The following is a 12,449-nucleotide window of genomic DNA, read 5'->3' as shown; positions in this document are numbered from 1 at the left end:
TAAGCAGGTGGGTGAACCCTGCAGTTACTTGAGGATGCTAATCAAGAGAACCCAGAATGGAAGTTTCCTTCTAAGCCAGAAACACAAGATCATGGAGCTTGTGGAATCACTAGAGATGCAAGATACCAGACCAAAAGGAACACCACTGGATCAAAATTACATCAAATACCATGATGGAGCGCCACTAAGAGACAATGTCAAATACAGACAAATAATTGGAAAGCTTCTCTACCTGAGTAAAGTGTCAAGACTAGATATACGTGCAGCGGTTGGGATCCTGAGCACAGAAACAAGTGCACCCACCAAGCTGACTGGGAAGCAGTCAAAAGGGTAGTCAGATACCTGATTGGATCAGCAAACCATGTGAACACCCAATCCTAGTGGGATACATGGATGCCAGCTTTGCTGAGGAGATAGATGACTACAAGTCAACCAGCGGATACCTCTTCTTCTATGGAAACAACTTGATCAGCTGGACAAGCCAGAAACAAACTCTCATCGTGACATCAACCACTGAAGCTGAATATGTGTCTGCTGCACAAGCCTGTGATGAGCTTGGATGGACTGTCAACCTACTAAAGGACTTTAGAAGAACCAAAACCCATCACTCTATTTGAGGACAACCTAGCCTGTATTGCTTTAGCCAAGAGTGAGAGCATCAAAGGAAAAACTAAACACATAGTAGTGAAACATCTAAAGGTGAGACAGCTGCAACAGCAAGGGCTAACAGACATTAAATACTGCCCTTCTGATGAGATGGTTGCTGACATACTGACGAAGCCACTCACCAAAGTAAAGCCTGAACATCTACGCAAGAAGATGAACCTTCGTGACTTCCACTCCAACGCTTGAGAAGGGGTTTGTTGGGGATTAGCAAGTGTTTCCATTTCAGTCACGAAAGAGTTAAACTATTTGTGTTACTTACTTAATTAGTAAACTCACTTTGCACCTAACCATTAGGGCTTCGAGTAAAGATTCCTGCCGTAGAAAGGGGAGTCTCTAAGCATAATGAAGTAGGATTAGGATTTTCTATTGGGCAACTTGTTTATTGGGAGGCAATTAAATGTTGCTAAGTACTGAAGTTTTATTGCTCTTTCTGCATCTCTGTTCAGTTGCTGTTTCTCTCTCGTTCAGTTACTTTTCTAGCAAGATGTAGTCTGTATAGCACTTATTATTTTCTTCTAAAGTAACCCTATTTTTATCCTCTTAGTAAAGTATTTGTACAGAGCTACACTGGAGTCTGTGTCGATTCTCATTACTTCCAAAGCGCAAATTCTGCATAATCTCTGCCAATTTCTCACACAAACCTTCCTTTGTAGCCTTTCTGAGAGGGAGACTTGTTTACTCAATTGGACGTATCAGGGAAAAAAGAGTGCAGCTCTTTAACCCGAATGTCACTCCTGCCCCGAATGTCACTCCTGCCTTCCTATGGAGCTTGAGTTTGAGCGGGGGGAGGGAGAGAACATGTCCCGTAGGCAGGGCTGCCAACCTCCACACAGGGCCTGAAGATCTCCCAGAATTACAACGGATCAGACTGCAGGAATCAGTTCCCCTGGAGAAAATGGCTGCTCTGGAGGGTGGCCTCTAGAGCATCACATGGCCACTGAGCTCCCTCCCTTCCCTAAACTATGTCCTCCCTTGGTATCACCCCCAAACTTCCAGGAACCTCCAGACCCACAGTTGGCAACCATACCCATAGGGCAGTTTCACCATGTGGTAGAATGTATCAGAATATAAAGAGCCTCATTGCTACATTCCTGAGTCATAAACAGCCACAGAGCTCTTTAAATCTAACTGTTTATTGACTGCAAGTGAGAATCTATAACAAAACGTGATGGATTTTTTTTTGCTTGCTTCCCCTCTATTCCAGAATTCAGGCCCCATTTTCAATATAGGGCTGGGCTGAGTTTAAGGGGCAGATGAGGAGCAAGCCCAAAAAACAAACCACAACGGTTTTTTTGCAGAAGCTGCCCCCCCCCTTTGTTTCTCTCCATCTCGGTTTAAAATAGGCAACGGGTACTAAGGGAAATGCATCTGGGGAGCAGTTTCTATGGCACCAGGAATCATGAATTCCAGAGGAATGAAAGATGAATTCAATTTGGATGGATTAGACTTTCAAATTAATATAGTTGAGAACAACACTATTTCAGTGCCTGGCAGATATGTTGGCTTTGTCAGGAAACATGGGCGTATCCAAGGAATCGTGCCTCATATACTCACTCATGAGGGTCCCAGGGGCACCCCAGGTGACCAGGAGAAGCGGGGAGCTAACAGGCTGTCTGCAGCCTCCTATTTTATGCAGTCAAGACAACTGCGTGAGCCATTACAGTCTCAGGCACTTTGCATTACTGTGCTTTTCACCCTTAAGGTAAATGAAAAAAACAGAGACGTGGTCCTAAGCTGTGCCTTAGAATAAAGCATATTAGAACTGATCACTCACAGTGGGCTGTGCATTAACTCAAGCATGAGAACAAAAGTTTGTGTGCAGAACATACAGAGCTCTGCTGGATCAGACCAAAGGCCCAGCAGCGGTCAGACAGGTGCTTCCAGTAGTCGGCAAATCCTGAACAAAGGCAACCAGCTTCCCCTGCTCTTTGGGCTCCAGTCTATCTTTTATATAAAGATAGACTGCCTTTGAACCTGAAGCTTCCATTTAACTGTCAAGGCTATACTCATCAACAGATCCATTCTCTATGAACTTGTTGAACACCCTAATAAAAGCCAACTGAGCCAAGGGCAGCCTCACGTTTTAAGCCAGTGACTTTCTTTTGCCCATTCTGAATCGCCTGCTGGTCCACTCTAGCAAGATGAGGGATGGCTCATTTGTGAGTTACAGTTCAACTCCTGGGGGGAGAGGCAGGGTGGTTGCCAGGTGTTTGCAAGTGCAGCCCCCCTGTGCCTCATAGAATCATAGAATCATAGAGTTGGAAGGGGTCATATAGACCATCTAGTCCAACCCCCTGCCCAGTGCAGGATCAGCCTAAAGCATCTTTGACAAGTATTCATCCAGCCTCTTCTTGAAAACTGCCAGTGAAGGGGAGCTCACCACCTCCCCAGGCAGCTGATTCCACTTTTGAACTACTCTGACGGTGAAAAAGTTTTTCCTAATATCCAGTCGGTACCTTTGTGCATGTAGTTTTAGCCCATTGCTTCGCGTCCTACCCTCTGCTGCCAACTGGAACAGCTCCTTGCCCTCCTCCAAATGACAGCCTTTCATATATTTAAAGAGAGCAATCATGTCCCCCCCTCAACCTCCTCTTCTCCAAACTAAACATTCCCAAGGCCCTCAGCCTTTCCTCGTAGGGCTCAGTCTCCAGACACCTTATTCTCGTCGCTCTCCTCTGCACCCTCTCGATTTTGGCCACGTCCTTTTTGAAGTGAGGCCTCCAGAACTGCACACAGTACTCCAGGTGCGGCCTCAACTCCACTCACTGCTGCTTGCATAGTCCATGTGTGAAAGCAGCTCTGGGCCTGTGTCAAACAGCGGCCATTCCACTAAAGAGGGTGGCCTGCAGTGCAGCTCCCATCAGTACACAAGAGAAGAAATCTCACTGCCTCTAACTCACAGTCCTCCAGACAATTGGAATTGATCTCACTGAAGGTTACAATGCTCAAATGTCTACAATCAGATAAATTTTCCTGGGAATCATGGATGCTTCCAGACTAGGGTTGCCAGTCCTCCACTGGGGCTGGGGATCCTCCGCTCCCATCCTCCACCCCCCGCCCCCACTTACCTGGCTGGCAGGATTGGCACGGGCCTCATGGGCATGCTCCTGGGTGGCGAGGCGTGCTCCCGTGGGCCTCAAATGCCCCAAATCGGGCCTGGATTAGGCCGCTGCTGGACAGGGGAGTGCTCCCCCGCACCACAGCGGCCCATTCCAGGCTGATTCGGACCCAATCAGGGCTGAATTCGGCCTGATTCTGAGCATTTCCGGGGCAGCCACGGCCTGCATGATGATTGCACAGGCCCAGGGGCGCGTGCGCAAAGGAGACATCCAAAAGTAGGTGCCAGGACCCCCACCTCCCACTGGGAGTACCGGGGAACCCAGCACCCCTATTCCACACAGTGACGATTCTCTGTGGAGATCTTGGGGCAAATTCCTTCACGGTGGCAAGGGGGCAACCACGTGGTGCTGCTGCCTCCTGCACTTTCATTGACTGAGCCCCATAAGGGGCACTGGGTCCCCCCCCCCCCCGCAACATTTACTATAGCACTTACTGTTTTTTTAAAAAAGCCTAAAAAACACTATGGTGGGGGGCGGGGTGAGGAGGCGGCCAAGGAGGGCTCAGGAAAAGAAAACGGCACCACTGTGGACGGGATCTGCCCAAATGCAGCCACTGCTAGGCCGGTACCTGTTTCCCTGCAAATCCCCTCCCAAATAGGCTTTTCCTTACCAAAAGAACTCAGCTGTTGGTTTTTTGTTACCTTCCTAAGTGTGTAATTTACACTTTGGCACTTACAACTGGTAAACACAGTTTAGTAAGATCGATTGCCCCCACAGGGCTGGCATGGCATCCGGACTGCAGCGGCGTTTTTGGACACGAAGCCGTTCGCTCTCCAGTCCCTCCCTCCACACTTTGTTCCAATCGTTTCCAAACCTGATTTGATACAATCTTTTGAGAGGATTGCAGTGAGTGTCTTTACATGCCGTGTGGAAGGGAAAGTGCTCTCCTGTGCTACAAATAGTGTCCTCAAGCTACCCTTCTCTGTGGTGATTTGAATGCCCAGGAGGAAACTGTCTTGCTCCTTTAACAGAGGTTTAATCTGCAGAAATGGGCGCTTGAAGCTTTCATGACATGGAGCTCAGCAGCACCACCTGATAATTGCTGCGGATCAAATTGATATTAAAAGGGGCTGCTGTGGCACCAATAAAGGTGGTTGCTGCTGCAATGTTTTATTATTAAAAGGGGCTGCTAGAGGAACCACTTTAAAAACTGGCAGCCCTAATTTAGAGAACCACGGCTGAGTCTGGAACCCCCCAGGGGGGACAGCAGTGTTGGGGGGGGGGCTTGTTTTGCAGCGGAGAAGTAGGCAGGGAAGGGAGCAGGTGTTACCTCTTCCCTGTCTCTTCTCCTGCTTCCTGAAGCTGCTCTTCCTTAGCTTCTTCTCGTTGCATGCATTTCACACATAGGCAAGCCTCGTGTCTTCAGAACGGCCTGGCAAATGCCTCACATATTTTCCGCTTCCAGCTACTCTCTTTACAAATAGAAGCTGAAAGCCTCAAGATTCTGAAGATTCATTGCTGAAATCTGTATTTGTAGCGGGGGGCTCAGTCATTCTAGATCCTGCACATTTAAATAGCTCATCAATAAGAAGCATGAGAAAGTGTTACGAGGCATTTAACAAACAAGCAAGATATGTCTTAACAGGGACTTGTTAATTCTGTACACAAACTTAAAAATTCAGTTTGCCTTGAAAATAAACTTGCTGAGTCTAAACCAATGGCTACATGCAAACGTCACAACAACCTCTCCCTGCCAGGGACATGGCCACAGCTTTGAGGTCAGCCTTTTATACGCCACCTCCCCTGATTCAAAGCGTCCTGCTTTAGGAAGACTGGAGTCAAATCACAGTTTGCTGTGATATCCCAACGCAAGTGTAGCTGTTTATTTATAGTCCGCCTTTCTCACTGAGATCCAAGGCGGATTACAAACTCTTAAGTGCCTGGACAAAATAAGAGTCTGTTTCCTCCCCACAAACCAGTATTCTAAACAGAAATTAAACTGGTTTAGAATCTCATTTTGTGGATAGAGACAAACTCCAGTTTGCTTAGGTAGGGCGCTTGCTTTCAGACATACATCATGGCAAAGTGGAGTTTGATTCCAGCTTTCCCAAACTGGTCCATCTATGAACGGGGGGGGGGGGGGGAGCCACACAGGCATGGTAAAAAAAAAAAAGGCTGTGCCCATTACAGACCAATCAAGATTAATCAACGTCTCTGACTGAGGCCCATGCACTTAAGGGAGTGGGGGGGGGCTCCTTTCCTAGGATCACTTTTATTCTAGGCCCTTTTCACACTCAGACTTTAAAGCACTTCAGTATATGTTCTGCTTCCTATGTTTGCAGGAGTTTCACACTTGCAAGGTAGTCATGGGACGCAGTACCGATGTTTGTCCGCGGTATCCTGGATTCCACCCCCCCCCCCACGGACATACTGCAAATTTATTTTGAAGCCCCTGCCCAGTTGTGTCTGGCCCTGAGCTGAGGCAAGAGCACATGGTGGAGAGCTGAAGCTAGAAGGTAAGGGGTTGTTGTCTTTCTGCCTTTTGCCTTTCCTAGCTACTGTGTGAGAAGCGGAGGGTGAGTGGGTTCTGCGTAGCTTGCTAGAGAGTGGTTCTGGTTAAGTTCTGTGTGGGGCTGTTGGGGGCTGAGTGAATTGCTGTTGTTTGCTGCTGGTTGCTGTTGCTCTTGGTTACAAGCCCCGCCCCCTAGTGTCCTGGGGCCCTGCTGGGCTAGGCAGGAAGGCACCTTTTGAAACAAAAGGCTCCTCCTCGCCAGAGGTGCAAGCCTTTGGTGCGAGCTGAAGGGCGAGAGCCAAAGGGCTCTTGCCCTGTGGCTCTTAGCCTGGGGATCTGCCTGAGGGACCTGAAACTCTGCTAGTATACTTGTTCTGCTAGTACTCTAGGTATATTTGGAAGGCAATCATGTCTACTGAAGCCCCCTTTGCAGTCACCTGCATGGAGTGTGCCATGTTTGCTTTCCTTCCAGAGGAGAAGACAGAGTTCACTTGCCAGAAGTGTAAGCTGGTCAGAGTTTTGGAAGAAAAGGTTCAGAGCCTGGAGGAAAGGATCACCACCCTTCAGGAGATCAAGGAGGGAGAGGATTTTACTGAGAAGAGCCTGGGGCTCTGCACAGGCATGAAGAAATAAGTCCAAGAGAAGAAGGAAGAGTCGATCTCCCATCTGAGTCGCCGCTCAGGTCTGCAGTACAAACCATAAGATGAAGACTAAGGTGATGCTCTGGTCCACTGGAGCTCAAGAATCGTTTTGAAGTGCTAGAGATGGTGACGGAGATGAGAGTGGAAGGAGAACCACAAAGTGCTGGAAGAGGGTGTGCAGAAGACATGAGGCCACATGGAAGTGGAAGAAAACGGAAGGTGGTGGTCATCGGGGACTCTCTGGTCATGGGTATGGAATGTCATGTGTCCAGGCCAGATCCCCTACTCTGAGAGATGTGTTGCTTGCCAGGAGCCAGAATTCAGGATATTACAGACCAACTGTCAAAACTGATCAGACCGACTGATCACTACCCGTTTGTGCTGGTTCGTGTGGGAACAAATGACACGGCTGCAAATAGGATTGCAAGAATTAAAGAGGACTATGAAGCTCTTGGAAGGCAGTTGAAGATAGTGGGGGCACAGGTGGTATTCTCTTCTATCCTACCTGTCAAAGGAAGAGGAATGCCAAGGGAGCAGACCATACTCGAGGTGAACTGTTGGCTGAGGTGGGGGTGCCGGCAGGAGCGCTTTGGCTTCTGGGACCACAGGATAAGTTTCCTTAGAGAAGGCCTTCTAGCACATGATGGGCTTCTCCTCTCAAGGTCAGGGAAGAAAATGTTTGGAAAGAACCTGGAGAGCTTCATCAGGAGACCTTTAAACTGATGCCGCAAGGGGAAGGGGATGATCAACAAGGGGATTTCAATGAAGAAGTGATAACAGCAGGGACCCACCTGGGTAGGGCAGATCAAACAAAGTTACAAGGCTACAAGTGTCTATATCCCAATGCCCGAAGGATAGCTAATAAGAAGGACGACCTTGAGTTTCTCTTGCAAACAAAGGGCTACGATATAATAGGAATTACTGAGACTTAGTGGGATGATTCCCATGACTGGAATGTGGTAGTGGATGGGTACAAGTTGTTCACGAAAAACCAGAAGGGTAGAAGAGGAGGTGGAGTGGCATTGTATTTGAGGAGAGGGCTTGATTGTCAGCAAGTTCTGGAGAATGTGGTTGACAGTCCAGTGGAAAGTATATGGGTGGAAATTGTTGGAATATATGTGTGTTGCAAGGTCTGACATTCAGTCATTATGGGGTTAACGTGTTTACCTACCATGCTATTGTTTAGATTGACCTGGAAAGGGAACATGGCACAGAGCCAATAATCTGCAAGCCCAGGAAACTGAAGTGTTTGTAAACAGTTATTGGTCAACAGGTCAGGTGACTTTCTTTCTAGGGTCAAGAAGAAGGAGGAAGAAGAAGATTCTCCATTCAGTTATCCCAGCTCTTTGTGGTAAGAAAATGTAGCTCTAGGTGTTTGTTATTTTGTAGGCAATCCTGTGTCCCTTTTCCCTTTAGAAGTAAAATGTTTTTAAAAGCTAAACTCGTGTGCTGACTCTCTATTGATTCAAGATCCATTGCACCTCTGATTTAAAGCTATTTTTAACCTTTTTCTCAACAGAAATAAGGGGAGGAAGGACAAAGGGTATTGTTGTTGGAGTCTGCTACAGACCACCTGACAAGGGAGAGGAAATGGATGCTGCCCTCCTTGAACAGTTTGGTGGAGTATCCAGACATCAGAACCTTGTAATTATGGGTGACTTCAATATCCCTGATGTATGCTGGGAGACAAGCTCAGCAAAGCGTCCTGAATCACACAATTTCCTGACCTGCCTGGCCGATAACTTCCTTTTTCAAAAGGTAGAGGAAGCTACAAGGGGCTCGGCCATACTAGACTTGATATTAACCAACAGGGAAGAATTGGTAGATGAGATGAAGGTGGTGGGGACCTTAGGGGGAAGTGACCATGTCCTCCTTGAATTCCAGTTGCTGTGGGGGGCCAAGGAAGTTCGTAGCCAGACTCATAGGTTAGATTTTCGTAGGGCCAACTTCGATGAACTCAGAGGCTTGATGAGAGTCATTCCGTGGGGGAGTGTGCGGGAAGGGAAAGGAGCGAGTGAAGGGTGGGCCCTTCTCAAACACGAGCTTTTGCAAGCTCAAGCCCTCACTATCTCAGCAAGATGGAAACATGGTAAGGGCTCCAAGAAACCGATGTGGATGCACAGAGAGCTCCAGAGTAAGCTAAGGGAGAAAAAGGAAATGTTCAGGAAATGGAGAGAAGGACAGTCCTCTAAAGAGGAGTATATGAGGGTTACTAGGTACTGCAGATCAGCCATCAGAGAGGCCAAATCTCAGTATGAGCAGGGTCTGGCCAGGAGGGCTCGCTACAATAAGAAAAATTTCTACAGATATGTGAGAAGCAAACACAAGGTAAAAGAGGCAATTGGACCGCTGTTGGGAGTAGATGGAGAAACTCTGATGCAGGACAGAGAAAAAGCAGACAGGCTTAATGACTTTTTTTGCCTCTGTTTTCTTCCTGAAGAACTCAAGCACATCTAGAGATAGTAGAAAATGTGACAGGACTCCTGAGTGGCTAGTTGACATTGACAGGTAGTGGAGAGGCATCTGGCTGCACTGAATACGACTCCCCTGGGCCGAATGGTGTGCACCCAAGAGTGCTCAAAGAGCATTCTAGAGAACATGCAGAGCATCTGACCATCATCTTCAAGGCCTCCTGGAGGACTGGGGATGTGCCACAAGATTGGAGAAGAGCGAATGTTATCCCAATCTTTAAAGAAAGGGAAGAAGAAAACTACAGGCCAGTCAGTCTGACTTCTGTTGCTGGGAAGATATTAGAACAGATTTTAAAGGGATCTTGACAAGCTTACTGGATCGTGGGAACTCTGTCGACGTGATTTACCTGGATTTCAGTAAAGTTTTTGATAAGGTTCCCCATGACATTCTAATGGGCAAACTGGAAGACTGTGTAGTAGACTATAGGACAGTTCGGTGGATAGGGAACTGGTTGGAGGACCGCACTCAAAGAGTGGTGGTCAACGGCGTTTCATCAGATTGGAGGGAGGTGTCCAGTGGGGTGCTGCAGGGCTCGGTTTTGGGCCCGGTACTTTTCAATATTTTTACCAATGATCTGGATGAAGGAGTGGAGGGCTGCTCATTAAATTTGCTGATGATACCAAATTGGGAGCGGTAGCAAACACCCAAGAAGACAGAATTAAAATTCAACAAGACCTGAATACTCTGGAGAAGTGGGCAGCTGTGAATAGGATGCAATTCAACAAAGACAAGTGCACAGTATTACACATCTGGGCCACAAAAATGAGAAGCACAAATACTGGATGGGGGATACACTTCTGGGCAGTAGTATATGTGAAAGGAATCTTGGGGAAAGAGTAGACTGTAAACTGAATATGAGCAGTCAGTGTGATGCGGTGGCAAAAAAGGCTAATTCAATCCTGGGTTGTATCAAAGGGGCCATAGCATCGAAATCGCAGGAGGTCATAGCCCCTCTCTATACTGCCTTGGTCAGGCCACATCTGGAGTATTGTGTGCAGTTCTGGAGGCCTCACTTCAAAAAGGATGTGGCCAAAATCGAGAGGGTGCAGAGGAGAGCGACAAGAATGATCAGGGGTCTGGAGACTGAGCCCTACGAGGAAAGGCTGAGGGCCTTGGGAATGCTTAGTTTGGAGAAGAGGAGGTTGAGGGGGGACATGATTGCTCTCTTTAAATATTTAAAAGGCTGTCATTTGGAGGAGGGCAAAGAGCTGTTCCAGTTGGCAGCAGAGGGTAGGACGCGAAGCAATGGGCTAAAACTACATGCACAAAGGTACCGGCTGGATATTAGGAAAAACTTTTTCACGGTCAGAGTAGTTCAAAAGTGGAATCAGCTGCCTAGGGAGGTGGTGAGCTCCCCCTCACTGGCAGTTTTCAAGAAGAGGCTGGATGAATACTTGTCAGAGATGCTTTAGGCTGATCCTGCACTGGGCAGGGGGTTGGACTAGATGGTCTGTATGGCCCCTTCCAACTCTATGATTCTGTGATTCTATGATTAATGTCAGTGTGAACTCTCTATTCCCCTTCTGCTTCTCTTCTCCCCGCTCCCCTTTTCCCCGGGAGCTGATTGGTGTGTGCAGAATCAACCACTCCCACCCTCCTCAGCTCTCTCAACTCCTTTCCCACCATTTTTTCCAGTGAAGTGAGGTGAAGCATCATAAAGGCTGCTTCTCCGTTGGCTTCCTCCCTCCCAGGTACGCACGCACTCACTCATTTTTTTTCCAAAGCCAGGAATGATTCCTAACCTTGCTGCTTATTCCCTGCTGGCTTTAAATAAATGAGAGTGGTACATGTTTCCCCCCAGAACTCTGCCACCAATTGTCTCTCCGGTGGGCTGGGAACAGTCCAATCAGCAAAAGCAGGGGGGGGGGTGGGATCCAACAGTGCAACGTTACTACGCATGCTCAAAGTTTAAAAAAAAAAAACTTGTGACATGAATTGCAAAGCCCCGAAAGCCCGAAACTGCACCAAGGCTTCAAAGCCTGTCAACAATGAAATACAAGACACCAAATCAAAACTGCCCCAGACTGTGTGGAATGTGGGAGTGCCCTGCCGAAGCCATTACGATTGAGGGGAATGCTCATAAATGGCGGTTTAAACTGTGAGTGCAGAAAGGGATCCTAGATGGGTAGCTGTTTTGGTTTGCAGTAGGATAGCAGGATGGGAGTCCAGGGGCACCTCAGAGAGCAGCCAGGTTTTCAGAGTATGAGCTTTTAAGAGCCAAAGCGCCCTTCTTCAGGTATGCCCCCTGCAGCTACAGGCTGCCTGCCTTCCACCCTGAAAAGACGGAGCTTGTTGGTCTCTAGGGTATCCCTGGACTCAAATTCTGCTATTTCATTGCAAAGTGCAAAGAGTAAATATCAGCACATGACAAGGAAACACAAAAGTTGTACCTACATTTACCTGAGGTTCATTATGGCCATTCGTTTCTGCTAATTCCTTGGTATTTTTTTTTAACTATAAAGACAAAAGAAAAACAATCATTAGTAGATTATTTCACATAGTTATCATTGATTTATTTAAAGTACCATTTTTATAAGGCTTTCAATGAGCAAAACAGATGGAGCATATAATTCTAATGAGTTTTTTGCTGAAATCACTATGAAACCAACCTATTTAAGGCCTGATAGGTTGGCGGAAGAAAAAAAAATTAAAAGGGAGCAAATGCTAAAATGGGATCATTACTTTTTTAAATAATAAGGTTAGAAAGCAGTCTCAAGGCCTGAGAAGTGTGTAAAATTGGCTTTCAGGAGTAATAAATGATTTCATTTCCCGTTCTTGTTGCTATTAATTTAAAACTCTGCAGTGGTTGCAAATTGCTACTAGCTAAATAGCAGTCAGCTAATGGTTGCTTTTGAATGATATATTTTGAGCTGTTTGAAAAGCTGAAGTGCTGGAATAGTTTTCGTTCTCAGGGAAGAATCTAGAAGAAAGAACAGCTCATTTAGATCCCTAACACTTGAGACAAAAATATCTTCTCAGGTTCTGTTCAACGGATGGGGACCAGATGGACAGATCCTAAAAAAGGAACCACCACCAATATTCTAACTCGGGAGGCGGGGCTATTTAGAGAGGGTGATGGGGGAGGGGTATGTGATGATG

At 47.1% G+C, this 12,449-nt stretch overlaps 1 protein-coding gene across 4 annotated transcripts in view; it reads right to left on the bottom strand.

Moving 5' to 3' along the window:
* Positions 1 to 12,449, bottom strand: part of ENOX1 (ecto-NOX disulfide-thiol exchanger 1) — a 281,697-nt gene that overhangs the window by 26,530 nt on the left and 242,718 nt on the right. For 3 of the 4 annotated variants that reach the window (XM_054973854.1, XM_054973856.1, XM_054973858.1), the window contains exon 12: positions 11,745 to 11,804. In XM_054973854.1, coding sequence (XP_054829829.1) covers positions 11,745 to 11,804 — 60 coding nt within the window. The remainder of the gene's footprint in view (positions 1 to 11,744; positions 11,805 to 12,449) is intronic. The other variant, XM_054973857.1, reaches the window with a different exon arrangement.

Source organism: Eublepharis macularius, chromosome 3 (genome assembly GCF_028583425.1).
Source record: "Eublepharis macularius isolate TG4126 chromosome 3, MPM_Emac_v1.0, whole genome shotgun sequence".
In the NCBI taxonomy this organism is placed as follows: Eukaryota; Metazoa; Chordata; class Lepidosauria; order Squamata; family Eublepharidae; genus Eublepharis; species Eublepharis macularius.
This window is presented reverse-complemented; position numbering and strand designations above follow the sequence as displayed.